At 42.5% G+C, this 24,139-nt stretch overlaps 1 protein-coding gene across 2 annotated transcripts in view; it reads right to left on the bottom strand.

Moving 5' to 3' along the window:
* Window positions 1-24,139, bottom strand: part of PCP4 (Purkinje cell protein 4) — a 67,902-nt gene that overhangs the window by 8,075 nt on the left and 35,688 nt on the right. For both annotated transcript variants that reach the window (XM_053386762.1, XM_053386763.1), the window contains one exon: window positions 17,962-18,013. In XM_053386762.1, coding sequence (XP_053242737.1) covers window positions 17,962-18,013 — 52 coding nt within the window. The remainder of the gene's footprint in view (window positions 1-17,961; window positions 18,014-24,139) is intronic.

Below are 24,139 nucleotides of genomic sequence, written 5' to 3'. Positions count from 1 at the left end.
AACACTTTTCTTGGCCTGTTTTGGTTGTGTTGAATACCCAAGCCCTACGTTACTTTCACCTCATTCTCTAGAATTTTGTAAAGCCAAATAAAGGGAGAAATTAAATTAACATTGGCATCAAATTTACAAAGTGTGGTATGAATAGTCTTGCCCGGCCATGTTGCTGAAAGAAGGGAGGAAAGGGTGTTTTAAATAGGAGCACACTTTAAATGCATTCCGTGGAGATTAATGTACACAGTGCTATGTGGTGAAAACATTTTATTTAATCTAAAAAAGCTTTTTAGTTAGCCATAAATCAACGTTGGCCAACATTTTAAAAGGTGCTTCTTATTATGGATCAAATCCAAAGCCCATTAAAAGAAACAGAACATCCCCTGTAAACTATGCTATTTAAGGAGCAATGCTGTAAAAGCTAGAGAACATATTAACAAGGATCATGTGGGAAGCTGCCTCCATGTGACAATTAACTTTCACTGTGGCCACAATGTTCAGAGCTGGTCATTGTGTCATTCTGGCACCAAGCACAGGCCCCATCTGCACTATGCATTCAAAGCCAAATCATCTCACTTTATAAAGAGCAAAGGCTTCCCCTCAGAGAATCATGGGAAGTGGAGTTTGTTAAGGGCACTGAGAGTTGTTAGGAGGCCCCTATTCCCCTCACAGAACTACAGTTCCAGAGCACTCTGATAATTGTAGCTCTGAGGGGAATAGGGGCCTCCTAAAAGCAGCCTCAACAAACTTCAGTTCCCAGGATTCCCTGGGCCTAAGCCATGGCTGTGTAAAGTGGTATGATATGGCATTAAATGTATAGTGGAGATGGGGCCACAAACAGTTTACACACCACCCTCAGCCTCCTCCTGGGCATGGTGCCAGGCATGGTGCAGTCTACACATTGTGACTGTGGCTGGAATGAGGCATCATATGGAAACCCTGGGCAACCTGTGGGCAAATGGGCACATGTGGCCCTTGACCTCACTTCATGTAGGTGGCAAGGAGAGCAAAGGGGCGCAATGGAAAGAGAGAAATAGAAAAGGAGAGAGAAGGGGTGGTACACCTATTTTTTGTGACTATGTCCCCAATGCATCCCAGGCATGTGTCCCCTGGTGGGAATGCAGCACCTGACAGAAAAAAATGTTCCCCCAGGATTGCTTTTGAGTGTGCCATCACTGTGTGAAGACTGAAATGTGTGCTCTGAGCACATGCAATAGAGGTGTGATGGCTCAGACCTTAGCTTGTTGGGCTTATTTCTGCCCTTGTTTCTTGATACAATCGCCTCTGCAGCAGACTTGCAAATAGCCTCTTGCCTGGGGTGAGAAGACATTGCTTTCATTTCAGCAAGCACTCTCCCCCTGGCTTGCAACTTTTCCAAAATGAGAACATGGTCTGTTAAAAATTGCAAAAGGAAATTGAGCATGCTTAAGAGGGATCTTAGGAGGTACATTTTCCTTGCAAGGCAAAGTCTACAGTTTAAAAAAAATTCCCAAATACAAGTTGTGCCTCATATTTGCTATAATTATGATAATGATAATAATGGAACCTATCTTACATCAGTGCTTTTAATGCCATGGTTACAGCTTTCAAATGAATGGGACAAATTATTGTTTCGTCCTTAAAAAGAAAAGATAGGCAGGATGTATTTTTTTAATTTTTTTTAATGGTTTGTTGGGGTTTGCCATCAAGTGGCAGGCAAAGACTTCTGCTTCCCTGTTCTATTTTTGTGGGGGAGGCATCACTTTACCATAATGTCTACTCCAGGGTAAATACCCAGTTGTTTTCCCCAACTAGCTTGTATCCTGATATATGGAAAATTATTAAGATCTGCCCTCCAAGGCATGTTGTTAATGTTACTGTTACTGAGATCCTTTCCCCTCCCACACACACCAGTTTTATGAGTAGGGGGTTGTGCTAAATTTGAAAATACTCGAGACTCTTCTCGCTACCACCATTATTGACTAAAAAGTTACATTTCAAGCATTGCTCACATGTTGTGATGATAAGCAATTGTTATTGTGAAACGTAATACAGTGGTACCTTGGGTTACATACGCTTCAGGTTACAGACTCCGCTAACCCAGAAATAGTGCTTCAGGTTAAGAACTTTGCTTCAGGATAAGAACAGAAATCGTGCTCCGGCGGCACGGCGGCAGCAGGAGGCTCCATTAGCTAAAGTGGTGCTTCAGGTTAAGAACAGTTTCAGGTTAAGTATGGACCTCCGGAACGAATGAAGTACTTAACCCGAGGTACCACTGTATGTGGAACCATTGTTCTGAAAGCAGTGGATTGGCTACACAACATTGACATGCTTCTCTTTTATTCTCTTCTATATTTCTTACATTTCCACTTGGGGGTTGCCATGATAATCAAAATAAGGATTCCAATGAAGGGGAAAGTAAATTTAATTTACTTTTCCCCACGTGGCAGCAGACAGCCCTCCCATAACTGCACACACAAATATTTATTGTGAAGCACAAGGGGGGGAACAATGACAATTAATAAGCTCTCCGCAAGACCAGCACATGAATCAAAAAGGGCACCGTGTCCTTCTGAGCTGCTTGCTCATTAGTTAGAGAGTTGTTACACTGCTGGGCCAAAGCTAGAAGTCAATACTTGAGCTCTGTGGGATTTCTCTTGCCTGCCCTTTTTATCCGTATTTATTGAGTGAGCACTGATGGTATAGGATAATGTAATTTTCCAAGCCTTTTTAAGCAGCTGAGATTCATGAGCAAGGTCAGGCACCATACCAAAGGCTCCATGCAGCATTTTCTTCACATGAAATTTACAATATGTTCAGGCTGAATGAAACATTTTCCAGATTCAGTTTTCCTTTGGCTTGAAAATAGTGATTTAGAGGGTGGGCAACCCCAAATCCTCCATTCTGTGTTCTTCACAGTGATTGCTACTATCGACCGCCATGTTTTCACCTTTTGCTGGCGCTTAATTGCCTCTCCCTCACTCTTTTCCCTTTTCTGTTGTCGTTGCTTTACTCAATTCCTCTCCACCTAATCAGGACCATGTATTGGACATGAAAGTGTAATAATCCTATGTAGCCAATCAGATTTAGGTATTTGCTGAGTTCAGCAGGAGGAAATTAAGCCTATTCAGAGTGAGGACAATGCTTGCTATGCAAATGACATCAGTGACCCTCACTAATCAGGAATCATAAAGTAGCAAGGGAACTCTATTGACTCAGTTGCATAGTATCCAACTGCCCCGAAAATGCCGGGACCGTCACAAAAGCCTTTAAACCATCACAGCTTCTCACTTTGTCATGCAGAGTCCTGAGTTCCCTTTTTGTTGAGGTATGCTAACTGGAAATGGTTTCACGGTTGGGGGAAGCAAGGGGAAGGGAGAGTTGCTGACTGAGGCTGCCTGCTTTTCTTACCCCTCCCACTTCTCCACCACCTCCTTTGCTGCCACTCCTGGGAGTCAGAGAAGGCAGGGTGTGGGGAAGAGTCTTGTGCTGGGTCCGGGGGGGGGGGAGCCTGGCCAGCAAGGTGGAGCAAGAAAATGGGGATATCGCCATTGCCACCATCCTTGCCATGGGAGGCTGCAACTCTCCAGCCTGGTGGACCTCTAGCCACCCGGCTAGTCGACCATGCCAAACACAAACAAGAAGGAGAAGAGCTATGTCAAGCCTGAAGAGAATGTGGTGGCTGGAGGAGGCCCTGGGGTGGTGGGGATTGTTGCAACTGGGTGTAACTGGTGGGGTGCAGGCAGGCCTGTGGGGAGCTTAAGCCTGAGAGGTGGGGTGTGAAATAAACAGGCCTCTGGTGCAGGGAAGAGCAGGGGGTTGGTCTTTCATCCCTCCATAGGAGACAGGGATCTACTATGGCCCCTGTCCTGCACTAGACGCCCTTGAATCCCAGTCCAGAGTGTTTTATCAATCCCTTTCTCCATCAGAGATCTTCAATGCAGTGACTCATGGAGGCCACTCTGGCTTCTATGTTCACTTGTGGAGTTTTGGCAAATTGACTTCACTCTCTGCCAAAGCTCTGCAAAGTGGAACGAGACAATTCCACCCACAGATTCCCCTACTCCTTTGCAGATTTCAGCTTGGTACATCCTTCAAGCTCTTTTTAAAAACCAAGTTATCAGGAATGTGAAGGGATGGCTTTAACAAAAGTTTTGACAATTGCAATTAAAATGCAGTAAGCCTGGTGTCAACTTGATATGGAAATCTAATGGAGTTCAGGGAGTGAGGATTTCCCTCTTGGCTGAACAATAGCTACTCAATAAATTAACATCTCAGTTTCAAAAAAATATGAAGAGAAATAAAATGGTACAGAGGGGGAAATTAGGCAAATTTTCTCTAATGGGTAAGCCCTAAGGGCTCCTTTACATATTACATTTTAAAGTGTATTTATAAAATTCTCTGCATATTCCTGTAAACATAATATATGAACCTGATGCATATGTATTATCAAGATACAATCCCCAGGCACTGGATTCAGCCACAATTCCCAAAGAAGTGTTCACTGAGTGGCAGACGTGATTTTCCCTTGTCTCTCTGTGTGGAGGGGCATTGTACTGCGTATGAAATAGCTCTGCTCTAGCACAAAGCACACATAGACACACTGCAACCCTAGGAGTCCTGGCAGTATACAAATTCTTTCCCCACAAAAAAACACAAATACACCATCCATCATAATGATGGGCAAACAATAAATTGAGGAAACAAAATTAAATAAATAAATAAATAAATAAATAAATAAATAAATTCCTTCCAGTAGCACCTCAGAGACCAACTAAGTTAGTTATTGGTATGAGCTTCTGTGTGCACGTACACTTCTTCAGATACATAAACTGAGGGTTGCTTCTTAAGCAATCTGGTTTCCAGAATATCTTGTTATTGTGCATTTTTTAGGCTTCATGCCTAATAACCTTTTCTGAAACATTTTCCCCTCATGTGGGTTTAAGTTCTGACAGACATTTCAAATTCAGCCTGGATTTATGAGCTTGCCAAATTTGTCACTAAAACTGATCAGCCAAGCTTTCTCAGCTGACAGCCTAATGGTGAACCCATTTCTTAGAGCCAACCATGTTTATCTAATCCAGTTGATTTCAGATTTCCTACCCTCAGAGAGAGAAAAAAATCCACAGCTGTATGCCTGCCAGTGACCCCCTAAGTGTGTGCTGCAAACTCCCTGCACTTTTCTGGTGGTTCTGAAGCAGATTCTAGAGCACACTCAGTTAGTGCTGGCTGGGCCTAGCTATTACCCTGCACACAAAAAGAATGTTCTAGACATTGCCAAAATAACCCTGTCAGTGGCTGCAGATACCAGGGGAATATCAGTAATTGTAGAAAGCCCTCTTTTAAGCAGACTGTCCATCATTACCACATGTTAAGGTTCCTGCATTGCAGGGGGTTGGACTAGATGACCCTTGTGATCTCTTCCAGTTCTACAGTTCCATGACTCTATTATTACTCTTCTTACTGAGGCTGCTTTGAAAGGCTACCAAGGAAACCTGTGGTTCCTAGAAATATAAAGTTGATTCAGATACTTACGAGAGTAAAGGATCTCTTTGTTTGGTGAATCAAACACATTAACTTTCCCTCTGCAATGTAACATGAGGTGGGTGCAAAGGCACATATATGAAATCAGTCATCCATGCATACAGGTAATAGCATGACACATCTGTCTCATATGTTGCATGCACTAGGTGCATGATGGAGATTCCCAGCCCAGTAATTGAATTAACTAGGCTATATTCTTCATATCACAGCTGCAAAGTCTTTTGTATTATTTTCTCCACTTTATTTCAAAGCTTAATATGCCACATGGCTTTAGAAAAGCTAGATCAGAGCTTTCCAAACTTTTCAAGTTGGTGACACACTTTTTGAACATGCACCGTTTTGTGACAAAGCAATTCAGTTTTGCATCATTTTGCAACACAGCAATTCAGTTTTACTAGCAAACCAGAGGTTAACCAGGGGTCAGCAAACTTTTTCAGCAGGGGGCCAGTCCACTGTCCCTCAGACCTTGTGGAGGGCCAGACTATATTTTGAAGGAAAAAAATGAACGAATTCCTATGCCCCACAAATAACCCAGAGATGCATTTTAAATATAAGCACACATTCTACTCATGTAAAAACACCAGGCAGGCCCCACAAATAACCCAGAGATGCATTTTAAATATAAGCACACATTCTACTCATGTAAAAACACCAGGCAGGCCCCACAAATAACCCAGAGATGCATTTTAAATAAAAGAACACATTCTACTCATGTAAAAACACGCTGATTCCCGGACTGTCCACGAGCTGGATTTAGATGGAGATTGGGCCAGATGTGGCCCCCGGGCCTTAGTTTGTCTACCCATGGGTTAAACTAACCCTTTCCAACTCCAGGAGGAGCGTAGGCAGTGCGACACACCTACACACTGCAGCTGACACACTAACGTGTCACAACACACAGTTTGGAAAGCTCTGCGCTAGATAGACTAGTTACTGGGCAAGAACCTTCACAGCAGAAAATACAATCTGGGCCACTGTAAAAGCAGTTGGTGGTGGGAATCTTCTGCTGACAGCAAAAGTTCAAAAAATATGCAGTGCACTGACTGTAAATCCCAGAGCTAAGCTAGAATTGTGCTGTGTGGATTCCAGCCTGAAACAAGAGATACTTCATTGATTTAGAACGGAACACTGAATGAACAAGCATTGCAATTTGTTTTGGTTTCTGTATCTTTTTTTTAAAGCCACTTTTCTTTCTTTTCTGTATATGTGAAATGAATGGAAGTCATCTTCTCAAGACCCCAGTACTGCTCTCTAGGATATTGTAAACTGATAGAGACTCTTGCAGGTCAATTCCCTTCCCCGCTCTAAATCCCGCCACACAAACACTTCAACAGACACCCAGTATGTTCCATGGCTCAATGTCCCCCAACCTTCCACAACCATGATATTCAGTGACCCCTTTCTGGTATTTTCTCTGTAAAGAGCAGTTCTCTCTTTTGAAGGGACATCTCTGGTCCATTTGCACTTCTGTTACTTTCTCAGGGCTGATTACCAGAGCTGGAATCCAATCCTTGGAGGCTGTTTCCCAGGTGTCTCTTCACTGACATTTGTATATAGAAAGCTGCCTTCAGAGGCAGATTTAGGGCAGAACAGCTAGTTTCGCCGCACTGGGCACCACAGTAGGGGTCACCAAAGGGTGCCACAACTATGACACGGTGAAGTGAGCAGAACAGAAGGCAAGAGCTGAGGGGCACTGAATTTTGGACTCACATAGGGTGCTGCTGGAATTTGAAAGGCCAAAGTCTACCCCTGCTGCCTTATACCAAGTCAGACCATAGACACATACAACTCAGTATTGACTGCCTTGACTGGCAGTGGTTCTCCTGTCTTTCAGGCATGGACGTAGACCAGACCCACTTGGAGATGAAGGGGGATCAAACCTGGAACCTTTTGCATGCAAAACATGTGCTGTACCACTAAGCCATGGCCCTTCCTAAAGGAAGTGATTGGAAAGGTTGGGTAACTGGTGCAGTTACTGGTCATACCTTCTCTACAGCCCAGTGATGTTAACAAGAAGTAGAAAAATGTGAGACAACTACCTCATGTGATTCTCACAATCCTGGTTAGACAAGGGAAAATCATATTTATTATTTATTGTATTATACACTGATCTTCAGTGTAAAACATTTACAGGATGTGGGTATAGAAATTTGGTTTTTAAGAAAGCAACAAGCAGGGGGAATGGTGTTGCTTGCAATTTCTCCCCACCCCTTCCTAATAGCATGAATAGCAGAAAATTATCCAATGTCTACTGGAAAATCAGTGGGTCCTCAGATTTCTCTTTGTTGAATATAGTCTAGATAACCCACATAGTGAGAGGGGTACATAAGCCATTAGACCAGCTGACCCACAGCCCATATATTGATAAAGAGGAGGGGAGCAACGGTCTATGGGATCACCTCACTGTGAGAAACAGAGATGTATTTCAACATGGTGGCTTAATGTTGCACATGTCTGTCCTTTGTGGTCCACTAGCATATTATGGCCCACAGTTTGAGAATCTCAACATTAGATAACATAGTGTGCATGTATATGACTGGGGTTCAGCTAGCACATTTTCACCCTCCCCTCCCCCTGCCATCCAACAAGAGTTTGCTTAGTAGAATTTAAATGCATGAGGCACAAAGTGGCTTAACTCTGAAAAGTCCCGCTAATACATGTTAAAGAGAGCATTCACAAAGTGTATTCATTTGCATTCATCAGTCTATATTAAACTCACCGCTCTAGTTGATGTGATTTGCTTCCCCATGTAGAAATGCCCCTGGGCATCAGAATGCCATTAGTGCTCTTGAAAATCCCTTTATTAGTCTGAGCTGTCCTCTGGTGAATTTGAATTTATTCACAAGCAGCAGCTGGGAAATTTGGTTTGATGGGAGAAGGAAAAGTAGGAAACCTGGGCCCTGTCAGCAGGTTTGCAAAGAAAGAAACTGGGGCAGGGGGAAGATATATAATACCTTTGGGAGGCTGAGACATCACAGGGCACTGGTGGCCAATGTTTTTCAAAGGTGAAATGGTGACATTTTGCCAGAGTGGAACAGAAGTGGAACAGGAAGAGCCCCACTGAAAAGAGAGGAAATCCAAGGTGGGAGGACAAGGGAAACCTGATCTATAATGAAAATTCATTAGAAAAGGGGTGACTTAATTCAAGCTGAAATACCTCTGTGGCATGAAGATCACACAGCTGAAGCGCATTAAAGGTGTAACCAAGCTCTGTCATGATTTCAGCTTAGAATTTTATGTTATGCATCCTCTAGGCAGGCTTTGGGGTGAGTGCAGCAGAACCAAAGGCCCAGATTGGGCTGGAGGATTTGCTTGCCTCTTCAGGATACCCAGTTGGGACACAGCTCAGTGGTAGAGCATCTCCAGGGTTTTTATTTTAAAGGATCAGGTAACCTGAAAGACCTGTGCTAGGGAGCTGTTGCCACCTGTCATAAACAGTCTGATCTGGTATAATAGGGATGGAGAACCTATGACCCTCCAGATGTAGCTGCTGTTCTACAGCTCCCCATGATTCCTGGCCATTAGCCATGGTGACAAGGGGTGATGGGAGCTGGAGTCCAACAACATCTGGAAGGCCACATCTGGAAGGTTTCCCATCATTGTGGAATAAGGTAGTTCCCCTGGAGTGTGATAGGGTGGAGAGCCTCAGTACTTTGCAATCTACTTGGTAGCAAACTTAACTGTGTCTGGTCATAAATAAATACACTGAATTCGAAAGGACATTTCACACCTTATGCCAAAAAGGCAAATCTGGGTGCCAGCAAACATTCAGCAAGGAGGTGGAGCCGACCACAGGTTGACTACTACCCTGTTCGGCATTTAAAAATGTAACCATTAACTATATTTTCCAAAAGGGGTGGTAGAGAAATCAGATCTTGTCACTCATACTTTAAGGAACAAAGCTTCTTCTCTTTGTCTGCATAGAACCACTTAAAGTGAAGTTCTGCTTTCGGCAAAGCTGGCCAATTGTAAATCATCTCATGATTGTGAAACAGGATTGCTTAGGATAACAAAAACACTAGAAAAGGAGTTTGTCAGTACTGAAGTATCATTGCATTAATTCTGCTCTTGCAGCAAAATGTTAATATTTGATGGAAACATCCCATGGAACAAAAGCAGTAATGTAATGTTCTCTCAACTAGGCAATGCTGTTCCTGTAATCCCACAGAGCAATGGATGAATGGATCTATTTCTTTGACATCTGCAATATCACACATAAATTTCTGCTATTTTATCTACCTGCTGAATCAAAATCCATCCATTACCACACTCCATCAAGGTTTTACTGTCAAGTGCAGAACAACATTCTTATATAAGGTTGCCTTCCCTATCCTGGTGCTCTTCAACAACTCCCATCACCCCCAACCACTGGCCATGCTAGGTGGAGCTAACAGAAATCCAACAACATCTGAAGGCAATCACAATGGCTACCTCTGAATTCTGTCTTTAGGTTTTAAAAAGTATCCCTTGAGGATACTTGAGGAATTTCAAAGTTAAAATTGACATTATTGAAAAATGCAACCTTATGGGTTCAAATTACCAAAGTTTCCCCAAATTTCAAATTCATAAGAACTTTTGTTTCAGACTCAAGCAATCGAAGGATGAATTCCACCACCATACCACCACATGTAAGATCTCCTGCTTATGTAGGTCTAATTCAAATATTAACTTTGGGGAATGTGAGCTAGTGTCATGTATTCTGGTCCCAACATCCTCTACGAAAGGACCAAATATAGATACACTCGATGTACAAGGGATTCATGACTGGCCACAGTTCTGTGTCACCTCACTCAGGCAGTCTCACTCATGCAACTACAATTGTCTTTTGGGGAAGGGCTGAAATTGCTGTCCCCACCCTTCTATCACACCCCCATCACTGCCTTCTATGCATGTGGGCTCCAGTGATTTAGAACCCTGACCATGGAGTGGAGGAACCCACAAGTGTAGAGCAGGCTCTTTGCTTCGGTGCTACCATCTCCAACAGCTGGAAGGTGGAGACAGGGATCCCACTCCCCTGTGCACACCATTGTAATTGTGGGAGGGAAGATGTCTGAAAAGCATTTAAGAAGTGCCTTGAATGCTGCTGTGAGCAGGCTGAAGGAAAGCGGAAATGTGAAGGTGGCAAATAAACAAACAATATGAAAGGCTGCCTTCTTACTTGTATCTAGGACAAGAGAAAAGGACTGGACTCCACTGGAGGCCAGACTAAATGTCTTCTCTCCATTGATATCAAAGTGGATTGTTCCAATAGGGCCCTTTTCAGGATCTCTCTTCCAGACAATGCAAGTAACAATAGACACATCTTTAGCCCAAATTTATGACTCTCCCACTATTCTAAATTCTGCCACTCTTTCAAGCTGTCTTCCAATTATGGCAAATTACATAGCAATTTTGGAGCATCAAGCTAAATGTATTATGCTAGCTGCACACATTAGAAACACACACAAAAAGACTTCCAAAGATTATGATGATTAACATCTTATCATATTATCAGCAGGTAAAATGACATCAGTTTCAAAGGCTTTTAGCATTGCTCAAACCAAATCATCTTGGGGAGGAAAAACATACTGTAAATTAAAGGAAATGGGCGATGTAGTTATAATAAAAATGGTGTTGCTATTTTTAAAGTGATGAGGATGAGCAGTGTGTGCCTGTTTCTTTCCCCTCTAATTTCGCCATCATTGGAAGTTGACTATTTGGGGTTTATGGGGCTGATTAGAGTTGCATAAAGGGATGGATAACCTAGTGGTGCATTATAAGAACACATTATTGGCTTTCAGAGACTAAAGCAATGGCCTGTCACATCCTGCATGTTGTGTCCATTAGCAATCAGTTACAGATGCTTGGGGATGGCCAACTAACAGAGGCAGCCTTTAAACCATTCCCAACATGAGTTTGGGCTGTTTGTTTATTTATTTGTTACAGTATTTCTGTGCTGCTCCACTACCAAAGTTCTTAGGGGCGGCACACAAGAAAATTATTAAAACAGAATATGCATGTATGCACAATCAAAATGCAATTACAATACAAAACACATCACTACAGACATAAGCCAATAAAATCAAGCGGTAACAGGCCTCAAAACACCAATAAGCCAGCCTATCTGAAGTAGAGTGCCATGCACACTATAAAGGCTCCTTCCCTGACCCCACAATAATCAAGAGATTTAGTTCTCACTAGTCAGGCTTCAGTACTTGGAAAATAATCGTTGGTCTTTGAAATTGCAACCTCACCAAACGTGGGTTGCAAGAGCAGCAGCAGCAGCCAAATATACAGGAGAAAACCTAAGAAGTGGGTTCCCAAAGACATGATTGGGCTAAAGGTAGGTCACATCTCTGAAACGCAAAAGGGTACTTGTTATGTACTGAAGTTCTCACCCTGGGCTAGCAGGGGGGATACTGTAGGTAGTTTTCACTCAGGTCCACATACATATGCAAATAGGGGATTGAAAGTGGCGTTCAGTGATTGGATAGTTACAGAAAATGGTTACAGTTGCGTTGTAGTGGAGCTCTATATAAGCAGGCTGGCTGAACCCTTCAGTTCAGTTCTGTTCTGGCCTGTGAATAAACAAGAGCTGTTTGAAGAATCGCTGTGTTGTCTGATATGTTCGCCCACAACTTAACAGTACTGTTGTGTAGTCATTGATAGGCTTGGAAATGCTATCCTGATCCCTCTAACCTCTAAGCAAAGGACAACCTGCCACCAACATGCCTGAGAAACTTCTGGGACCTGGTGATATCAACAACAGTACAAGTCACTTCCATAGACACAGTTTGTGAATGGAATTGGAGGAGGGGTATGGGGCATGAGAAGATGGGCAAAATGAGGAAATTGACAGCTGTCTTCCTCTACCCACCACTAATTCTTAAGAGTCTTCCCTTTTCCCCCTCTTGGCATTTAAAAATAAATAAATCCATCCATCAATTAACCATTTGTTCTGTTGAGTCTCCTCTTGTGGGTCAGACCTTGACCCTGGGGACATAACTCAGAAAGGAAACTTTATATAAGGAACATAGCAAAACGGCCTTATACTGAGAAAGAACAGTGGTCCATCTAGCTCCATATTGTCTATTCGGATTGGCAGCAGCTCTTTGGGCTTTCAGGCAGGAGCATTTCCCAGCTCTACGAGAGGTTGAATCTGGGACCTTCTGCCTGCAACACATTGCCCCTGAGCTACAGTCTCGCCTTCCTCTTGCAAACCTGGCTTGTGCACATAGAAGTACTTTGAAACACAACACAAATCTCATACAGACAATAAAGTGGGTGGGTGCAGTTGTGTATACAGATAAATAACGTTTCTTCAGCCAGTTAGAAATAAAATAATATTTAATTGGCCTTGGTTTTCTATGCAGATTCTTTGCATTTGATTAAAATTATTAAAGATCCTTCCATTACAGGCAACTCAACTTGAAAAATACCAGTTTTAGGCTATGTCAAGTAACAGGTGCTTAGTGTCATATTCTTTGTTTAGAGCAGGAGATGGGCTTTGATGGAATCAATGTAGAACATCTTAAATGATACATGAAACAAAAACTTCCTGCAAAGCTCACCGAGAAATCATGGCAGGCTGCGCAACCATTGCCACGCAGATGTCTTTGCAGACTTCTTTTTAATGAGGTGCTGGTAAAGGAAGCCCATGGGAGTGAAAATATACAGCTATTTGATGAAATATTCAGCTGCAGGTCAGCCAGATGAGTAAAGTAAGCTTTGGTACAGATCACAGAAGAAAAATCCAAGGGGGGAAAAATCAGTTCATCCTAATTCTATTTTAGGAACACTGGGAGCTGCCTTATCCCAAGCCAGCCCATTAGTGCATAGGATGTCTCTTTATAAATTGCCCCAAATGAGGAAATGTGTGACAAAAAAGAGGACAAATGAGGACACCAATTTCCATAAAATGCTTATATGCCAATTCACATATATAAATACAAATTTAGAAATGATGGGTTGAATCCAACTAAGTTATACTCAGAGTAAACCCACTGAAATTAATGAACCTAAATGAGTCATATCTATTAACTTCAGTGGGCCTTCTCTGAGTAGGTGTACCATTGAGTACAACCTGATTACTGTAATGTAAACAGACATAAAATACATCACCAGAGTGAGGAAGGCTATAACGAGGTGACCTGTGTGCCTATTCAGTCTGCTCTCCAGGTGCTAAATGTTGGTGGGCAACTTCAAGGCCCTTGTTGCTCTCCCCACTTTTGGTTCTGTATCTTTAAACCAGAATTGGACCTGATGGTCTTTCAAACAGAGGACTGTCACCTCTACAATAGGACACATAGCTGCTCAGTATTGTCTCTTTTGACTGGCAATAGTCTGAAGGAGGGGTTTGTCCCACTGCAAGCCAATGAAAGGGGAAGGGGAAGCCTTGTCCTTAGCAGAAATCGTAAGGAGGAGGCAGGGGAGATACTTGTTAGCACCACACAAGTGTTGAGGAAAGTGAAAAAAATTGGTTAATTATCCATGAGGAGGAGGAGTAACAATGTTGTTGTTGTTGTTGTTGTTTTATTATTATTTCCCCAGCCAATCTGGGCAGCTTTCAGTAGAATGTAAAAACATAATAAACTGTCAAATGTTAAAAACATCCCGATACAGGGCTGCCTTCAGATGTCTTCTAAAAGTTGTATAGTTCTTTATCTCCTTGACATCTGAAGGGAGGGTGTTCCACAGGGAGGGTGTTACTGCCAATAAGGCCTTCTGTCTGGTTCCCTGTAACTTCACTTCTTGCAGTTAGGGAACCACCAAAAGACCCTTGGAGGTGGACCTCAGAGTCAGTAGAAATGGGGGTTTTCCCCACAGTGCAGCTGCAGGCATCTTTTGACCATCTTATCTGTGTTGCTGGGCAAACTAGCATGTAGTGCTGGGTAGATAAGGGCCCAAATTACAGTATTCATTGCTGGGGAGTACAAGGGAATCTTTTAGAGATGTGGAGGTTGTTGGAATGAGTCTGTGAAAACGTGGAAACCTTTGTGAAGGGCTCACCTAAGGGAAGTTGGACTCAGAGAATTCTGACGGGTGCAGGACTTTGTTAGCAACTGGTCTTTTTCCAGTTTTTTTCTTTCGTATGCCTACTAATAAATTGTGGGTAACTTTGTTAGATATTGGACTGTGATTTCTTCTCAGTATTTTGTTTGCATGCAATCTTACTAACACAGCAGTTTGTCTCTCTTTTCTTCTGCACAAGGTAGACAAAGTTGTATTAGAATGGAAAGTTGTCCGCAGTGGAACATATATCCCACCTGCGATCACTGTCAGCTGGAGAGTTCTAATGAATATTTCATGGTCTATCAATATACAGTCAGTTCTGAGAATTGCAAAATAATTACAGTTACTAAAAAAAAAAATGGACACACAAAGCAGGCGTCCGGACCAGACTTTCATTCCACAGCAAAAAGGTCTGCCAGTGAGATACAAAACAAAATACTATATGATGAAATAGGATGACAATACTATCAAATAGTGAACCCAGGTGCTAAGTGTCAACAGAAAAGGACCCAAAATTAGACTATCGAAGAAACAGAGGGTGGGGAGGTCAGCATAACCGGGAAACTCCGGCTTTTGCAGAAGAGCAAACTTTTTTTCCTTCTTCTTTTTTGGAGAGGGGCCAGAACTTAGGAGGGCCTACCTTCTCTCCAAAATAAAAACAGCCCAATGAGGACTCAGCATGCTCAGTAATCATTAAATATTGCATGTCAATTAAAAAAAGAAAACAGGGAGTGGCTTGCCCTGCTTGTGCCTTTACAGTGGTACCTCGGGTTACAGACGCTTCAGGTTACAGACTCCGCTAACCCAGAAATAGTACCTCTGGTTAAGAAATTTGCTTCAGGATGAGAACAGAAATCACGCAGCAGCAGTGGGAGGCCCCATTAGCTAAAGTGGTACCTCAGGTTAAGAACAGATAGCAGAAGATGGAAATAAAATGTGCCATTTTTCTTTCAAAAGACTTCCACTACCACCTTAGGAACGCCAGACAAATTTGCTTTTCTTAGGCAACTGATGCAATTCTATCTTATTTTCTTCTTAGCCTACTCCTTTGAAAGCAGGGAAAATGATGATCCACCATGAATCCTTCTTACTGTTATATTCTCATAGTCACGCTTATCCAAAGGGGGCTTTGATGCTCAGAGGAAACAACACATCAGTACTTTACATTTAAAAATAATAATAATTAGTTAACATAACCAGGGAAGAGATTCAGTTTGGTTTGCGTTTTAAAGAGAATATACATTTTGAGCCACCACAATATCAATTTCTTTTCAACTGACCTATTGATACTTTTAATTGCATTTTATGGATATTTATATACTGTTTTGATTTGATTTTGTATGTTGTAAGCAACCTTGATATACTTTACAGAAGTGCAGATTATATTTATTTAACTAAATCAATATATAAATTTGCATCCCCCGAAATGTTACATAGCTATCCTTCCAAATTTGCATGTCACCGAATTTTGTGCTGCCACTCTCCAACGAAAATGTGCATATCCAGCAAAACAGCATAGAGAGATGTGTATATATTTGGGAAAATGCACACTAAAATGCTGATGAATTTTCATAAGGACTTAAAAAAAATAAAAAAAATGAAAATTCCCCAAACTGCTCCAGAAATGTGCTGAACAGAATTTTCAATGGGGGGGGGGGGGAATCAGAAAGTGAGGGAAACCAAACCAGACAGATTAGTCCATCCCTACCAACAACTCAGAACTGTAATTTTGTTTGCTGGGGAGGGAAGACTTGCAGAGGATAAGAGTATTTGGAAGCTGGTATGCATTGGCACAGCTGCAATTTCCCACTTGCAAAATATGCTAGACTGTTTGTATGGCAACAGCTTATAAATTATGGAAGAGGCATGTAGACTGGTGGGAAGGGATGTGAGTGGCAGTGAGTGCTGAGCTAGGGAAAATGTAATGTTTGTGACATCACTGTGGGAGTGAGAAGAAGAGGGGTATGCGGGAGACGTGCTCTACTTCTTTGGTAAGTGTCGTTATTTTCTAGGAAAGGAGGGACCCTGAAAAACATGTTTGGCCAGGCTTGCCAAAGATGGTAATGAAACTGATCAAAATATCTTAGCTAGCCTGGGGATGTGAAAGTCTTCCCTGCAGGTGCAAAATCTGCTGCTTTCAGTGAGCTTTTTGTTTCCTTTTCTTTTGTAAGAAGCTTCACAAAACCTGCATTGCTCTGTCTTCTTTCATTTTGGGTTAACTGCATCGTTTCATTTTATTAAGAACATCATGTTTCATGATCGTGTTATATAAACAGCATTGCGAAGAAAGTCATCCAGCCTTATTATGGAAGTAAAACCAGGAGATAACTCTTGTGCATCTTGTACTGAGTCAGTCAGAAAATGCAGAGCAACTCAGTTTGATGTTTTGTATTTTAAAAAGCACACTCGAAAGCTTCAGGTCTGCTGTAGCTACTGTGATGTGTAACAACAGCCATGTACGGCATCTGAGATGCATGAAACCCACTGCTCCAACCTTGCCAGCCCTACTGCCCTACAGCAAGTCTTCAGGATTGTCACGCAGAACTCCTGAGGAAATGCACACCACGTATCCCCTTCACCAAACCCATTATACTGACAGTGAATTCTTTCTCTGATTGTAGAGCCTTATATAACCAAAATAGCACCATCCATACACAAGAGGGCAGCTGTGTGGGGTGGGGGTGGGGCCCAAAGTTTGCATCAGTTCAAAAAACAATTTAACAAAAAAATCTCTTGTGAGAGGAAGGCATTCCCCATAACAGCTCTGTTATGTTCTAAGCTTGGATCCTAGAACAATAGGCAAGTAGGATCCTAGAATGCAACAACTGATTGGCTTGCAGGAAAAAACCAATCAGGCTCCAGGAGGAAGTTAATCAGCCTATTAGGCTGGTAGGATCGTAGAATGCAACAACTGATTGGCCTGCAGGAAAAGACCAATCAAGCTCCAGGAGGGAAGCAGGATCAGCCAATCAGACGGCACTCATTGTGTAAATAATGTATATAAAAGCCTGAGGTTTGGGGGGCAATTCAATCACTGTTTTACAAGCTGCAATAAAGAGTATGAAATCACTACAGGACCCCAAGTGTATTTCAAGCTCAATAAGGATTAAGCATATTCATGGCATGAGAACCAACTGTTATGGGGCAGGAGTGAGATGGAAAGTTGGGTGGGGTGAAGGAAATGCAATGAAGCACCCTGGAAAATGCTGGTTGGAACCCCGAACAAGAGCACTCTACAGTGAAATGTTTTGTTGCAGGTCACATTTGTTTATCCTAAAAGCCTTTAGAGAAACCTGGTCCTCCTGGCACCCGATGCAACTTTCCACATAAAAATGCTGGTGAAGGGCATGAGGCATGGATCCTTATCCACCTGGACATCACAACTAACTAGCTGTTCATTTTATCCCAAAGGCAAGAGTCTACCACAATGATATATATCATCCAATCAGGTCTTACCATTCTCACCAGATGTCTTGTCTTTTCCATTTGTTGCTCCAGCACCTTGTCTCTGTGTAAAAGAGGAAAATAAAGGGGCAATTACATGTGGGTCAGGTGCGGGGAACATTTTGGGACTGAGGGGCACATTACCCATATTAAAAATGGTCAACAGGGTGTGCTTCAGTGGGGTGGAGCCAGAATCAAGCATCATAGGAGCCAACTCCTAGGAGCTGTGGGGGATTCATCCCCCACAATAAAATATTTGAGGGGGCTGGACCCCTGCAAAGTTGATGGGTATTGCCATTCAAATGGTGTGCATGCATCACATCATGTGTTCAATTATGCAGGGCGGGGCTTACCAGGGCCCCCACAATATTTTATTCAAGTTAACTCCCCTGCCAAGCATTCACACAGTGCTCTTCACCACCACAGGGATATATTTAATTCTTAATCATTCTACTCATCAGGTTTCACCTTCCACTTTCTTCAGACCTCTAAAATCTTTTATCTATCATTGACTATGCAAAAGGCAAAGGTAATTCAGTGATTCCAGCAGAAGACTGAAAATGAAGTCAATGCACAACTGAACTGCAAATCCTGCATTGCAGCTATTTAAGCCCCCAAAAGTCAAAATGCAATTGCATCCTGAAAAGTGCATGCAAGTACAGTAGTTGCAAAAATGCACAAAGCACTTATTTCATATTTGCAAGAAATATAAGTCTGCTGAGACATTACATGACATTCACTGCTCTGGGAAGAAACACAAGGATTGAATTTACAAACAGCAAAGAAATCACAAGTTGTCAATCAAAGCTACATGGAGCTATTCAGAAGAAGAATTTGTTCAGCAAATTTTGCATTATTTGACTTTCAAGCTCATCAGTTATTAGTTCTTTTGCTTAAACTTAGATGTCAACTGCATTTCAGGGTCTAAAATGCTATATCATTGGTGCAGCAGGGGGGTTCTATTTCAGAGCCAGCATGCTTTAGTGGTTAGTGTGCAGGACTTAGACCAGGGAGACCTGAGTTTAAATTCTCATTCAGATATGAAGCTCCCTGGCTGACCTTGGACCAGTTATGCTTTTGCGGCCTAATCTACCCCACAGATTATTGTGAGAATAAAAAGGGAAGAGCTGAGCTCCTTGGAGCCAAGGCAGAGTAAGAATATAGTTAATGCTACTAGCATCCTGGCAAAAGTCTTTGGCAAAACTTCCAGTTCGGCGTTTGCCTCTCACTTGAATCTATATTTATGAAGCCGTTGATCATGAGTATTATCATAAATTGCCTTTGAGCCTTTTGTGTACTCGAAGACCGGTTGTGATTAATGGGTAAGAGAATATTGTGGAAAGGTAACTTTGCTGGCTAGTCACAGAATTACCTACAGCTCAGGACCACAATACCTGAAGGACCGCCTCTCCCCATATGAACCAAACCCAGACCTTGCAACTATCTTTGGAGGCCCATCTTTGTGTACCTCTTCCATGAGAGGTCCAGAGGGTGGCAGCACGAGAACAGGCCTTTTCTGCAGTGGCTCCCTATTTATAGAATGCTCTTCCCAGGGAGGTTCGTCTGGTGACTTCATTATACAGTGGTACCTCGCGTTAAGTACTTAATTCGTTCCAGAGGTCCGTTCTTAACCTGAAGCACCACTTTAGCTAACGGGGCCTCCTGCTGCTGCTGCGCCACTGGAGCACGATTTCTGTTCTCATCCTGAAGCAAAGTCCTTAACCCGAGGTAATATTTCTGGGTTTGTGGAGTCTGTAACCTGAAGCGTATGTAACCCGAGGTACCACTGTACATCTTTAGGTCCCAGGCAAAACTGTTCCTCTTCAACCAGGTCTTTGGCTGATTAATATTCTATGGCCTTTTAAATGTGTTTGTTTTGTTTTTAACTATTTATTTTGTGCTTTTATCTTGTGAATTGCCCTGAGATCTTTGAATGAAGGGCAGTATATAAATTTTATAAATCAATAAAATAATACCTTCCAAAGACAATGAAGTAGGAGTCAGTCCAACCCTCTTAAGTAATCTCTCCCACCCCCAGATTACTGTTGTGTGAGGGGGAGAGCTGTGATGAGCCTCTCCATCATGTCCATGTTGCCCGTTTCATTGCTCTCTACAGGATGGGAGGGGGAGCTTCTGCATTGACTAGCCTGATGTGCAATCATAGAATTGCAGAGGTGGAAGGGACCACAAGGGTCATCTAGTTCAACTGCCTGCAATGCAAGAATCTTTTGCCCATCATGGGGCTTGAACCCACAGCCCTGAGATTAAGAGCCTCATGCTCTACCAGCTGAGTTCTTACTCATGTAGGCTTCCCATTTAATCCTGTCAGTACTATGATCTTCCAAGGTTCTAAAGATGATGTCATTGTGGTCTACTGAGGGAAAAGCTAAGAGTGATGACTTCATACCACACATTCCCATGCCAATGTATAAGGAAAGAAATAACAGGGGAGAATCTTAGTGTCCCCAGTTTTAGTACTTATTGCTTTTCTTTAAGGGATTTCTACCCTTTCCTTCCAACAGGCTTCCAGGGTAGTTTAGCAAAAGTTAAATTAACAGTAAATGAAATGCAAACAACAACATTTGAACACCACAAGATATACAAAAAAACAGTATAAAATAAAAATAAATAAATTGCAAAGCTGCATAAAAGCAATTTGCAGAGGATTTAAAAGCTCAAGGGAGGGGAAAGGTATTTATCTGGAGCCAGAATGACATCAAGGTTGATGTCTGGTGAGCCCTCCTGAGGAGAGGATTTGCCCTGGGGAAAACTGGTGGTGATAGGCAAAAGTCCACCCTCTGGTCCTTTGTAGGGGGTGAGCAAAGGTTTGGAGAATTCAGGCATCCCAAGCAAATCTGACATGAACCAGAGAACACTCACTTTCTCTTCTATCTCTTTCATCAATGCTATACTGATGTGAGCTATTTTGCAGGAAATGTTTGGCTGAAAAGCTGGACAAAAATGTAATGTAACGTAATATAGTATAATATAATAAATGCTACAGGGTACGCTAGAGTGGCACTATTTTCTCATTGTGCGCATTTGACCGGTGGAATTCTTGCCCAAATGGTTGAATGCCAATAGTCCCAAGTGTATCATCCCCCAAAGTTTTTCAGCAAACACTACTATTATCCATTAGAGGACGAAGGTATAATTGTGTTCCAGTACCTCCAGCAGATGCGATATAAGAGCTGAAATGAGCATGAGTGGAGAACTGTAATGATTATACATTAAAGTGGATAAACAATTTTGTCGCTATGGAGCGTAGGAGGAAACACAGTTTATGACTGCTTGGGGCTATATAAATGTTTAAGTCAGTGGTTTTGCAGAACATCAAAGGCACATCATTAAAAGTGGCAGGGAAAACCAAACTCACTTTGAATTTGTCTTTATAGGGAAGGGAAAGAGGAATGAAAGCTACATGGCTGGTCAGACTGTAAGCTAATAAATCATATGTCTTCTTTGTGCAACCCATACTTTTTGACACTGAGATGATGCAATCTTAAGGGCAGAAATCAAAATCAAAGGGGAATTCCTAGCCATATAGAATTCCCCTTTGCACCCTCATTTTCACCTTCATTCCTTTTCTCCCCATCCTCATTTTTCTCAAATCTCCCTTGCACACAGATCACACCCATTTCCATACTGTCTCCTGTCTCCTATTCTGGAGTCCTCTTTGCACATGAACACCATTATCATCTTCCACCTCTTTCAACTCTCCCTTGCACACAGGCCACCCCCATTTCCATGCCTTTTCCTCTCTTTTATTCTGCAGCCTCCTTTGTGCGCCCACCCCATGATGATAGATGTTACTGTATCCTATTTATGAATAGACTCTTAAGAGCAAGCCTGTTAGCTTGGCTCAGCTGCAGAAGGTTAAGTTCAGTTGATGGCTATATAGTACATATACAGTATGTGAGTTTCCTTGTTAATAAAAAAAAATCTGTTCAAAATTACTACATTGAATCTGGAACTTGATGTTGAAAATGGTGCATGATACCGCATCCTTTATTTTTCTTACATGAGGCAGCTGATGAAAAGAAGAGGGGAAAGTTTAAGTACAGCAGGAACGGAAGGACACGGGGGGGGGGCAGTTTTAAACAACAGCAGACATTCGAAGAAAACAGAGCTGGGAAGACACTGAATGGTTGCTTTAAAAAACAAACAAACCAGTTTTAACAAGGAAAAATAACAGAGATGGGTACAACACAGAACACCAAAAAGCTAACACAACAGAGCCTTTCCAAACTTCCTTCTCACTGTACTCAAACCTTGTTTTAAACTGCCTCTCCTCCCCAATGTCACTTCCTGCTTGCTCTACTCAAACATCTGCCATTCTTTAAAATCACCTCTTTTTCCTATCTATATCTCCCCCTGCTTCTGACATTGTTTCTTTTTTCAGTGTCTCCCCCTTCTCACTGTACTCAGACTTCTCCCTCCTCCATTCCCCAAGCTACTTCATGTGAGAGAGATAACAGATGTGGTGCCCTCAAATATTCCATAGTACTTTACTCAAAGCTCTGTTGTTGTTTAAGACACCCATTTCCTCTCAGTTTCCTCCCTCCCTGCTTTTGCTCAAAATTCTGTTGTTGTTTTAAACCATCACTTTTCGCTTCTCAACATCTCTCCCTTCTCACACCCATGTCATGACCACTGCTGTTGCACAACCCGCCTTCACTTTTGCTCCCCTTCCCCTCTATGACTTCATGCAAATCCCACATTGTAAAGTGGCACTTCACATGCCAGTGGGAGCTATGCAATGACATTCTTGCATTTTTATTCTATAGAGAGAAATAGCCATTCCAAGCAGTGGCGGAGCAAGCCGATCGGGAGCCTGAGGTGGCGTGCGTGCCAGCCACCCGTGGGGGCCAGACTCCCGCGAGGTGGGGCCAGCTGGGGCAGGACACTCTGTGGGGCCTCCGAAGAGTCTGCCTGCCTCCTCCCACTCAGCCACCCTACAGCTGGGGGGAGGCGGCAGGCGGACCGTTTGGAGCAGTGCAGAGCCTGCAGGCACCAAAACCACCATGTCACTCCCAGGAGAGACACATGGCTCGGGCGTGCTGCAGGCCCTGCAGTGAGTGCCGCCTGGCATTTTGTCACCCCCCTCAGTGGTGACACCCAGGGCAGCATGCCCCCACCGCATCCCCCTTCCTCCACCGCTGATTCTAAGCAGGGATCACTATGACAAACTTCTATTCTGTTATCATTTCTAACATTTCTTATTCTGTGCCATTGAAGCATGTATTTAATTCATAATAAAATCCCAACTGAGTTCAAGTGATTATTGGAGTTGTAGGTCTGAAGGTCACCAGGATGAGGAAGGGTCTACAATGACACAGGCTTGCCAAGGTTTCAGAAAAGAATCCTTACCAGACCTACTTGGAGATGCAAGGGACTGAATCTAGGATTTTGTACATGCAAAGCATGTGCTCTAACACTGAGCTACAGCTCCTGTTCATTTAATGGATGTCAATAATGACAATTATTAGTCAGATCAAACTGATATAGAAGCATTAGGAGCAATTGCAAATATCAAGGGAAATGGATTCAATATGTAATCATCTCTCTGTAAACTTAATTCTTTAAGGTGGTATTCTTCTGATTATAAATCTCTTGTAAGTTTAGAAAAAGATTCTGTGTGTGTGTGCGTGCGCGGGAGGAATGGACTGATCCAGACTGCATTATTTAAAAGGGAACCACTCTTGTTTGGTATTGATTTTTATTCTGTTCTAAAACTGCTAGTTGTTGTCCATACATTATGAGAATCTAGATACAGATTAAACAATTTTCAGCCAATAGAGAGAGTAGGCATTGGACAGCATGCAAATGTGCCTTTCAGAAAAAGTTGGGGTTGTTCTCCATTGTCTCCCACCCTTTTACACCACCACCAAGTTTTCTGGAGGAAAAAACAGGAAACTCCATTTTAGGGAACAATCCTGTACTGAAGATACACCCGCCAAGGGGTATAGGGCTTAGTGGAAGCCCCATAAGAGCAAAATAACCACTGCCTCAAACAGTGGAGAAAGAACATAGCCATGGCTAGGAGTCACTGACAGCCTTATCCTGAAACAGCAGAAAAGCCCTGCTATGGTGTAATTTGATTCTGTTCACATTTTAATGCAAAGTTTCCTAATTTCCACTTCCTGAAACAAACATGCAAACTGAGACACAGCTATCTTTCAAAATATGC

Source organism: Podarcis raffonei, chromosome 4, assembly GCF_027172205.1.
Source record: "Podarcis raffonei isolate rPodRaf1 chromosome 4, rPodRaf1.pri, whole genome shotgun sequence".
Classification (NCBI taxonomy): domain Eukaryota; kingdom Metazoa; phylum Chordata; class Lepidosauria; order Squamata; family Lacertidae; genus Podarcis; species Podarcis raffonei.
Note: the sequence above shows the minus strand (reverse complement) of the source record. Positions and strands in the feature narration are given on the sequence as shown.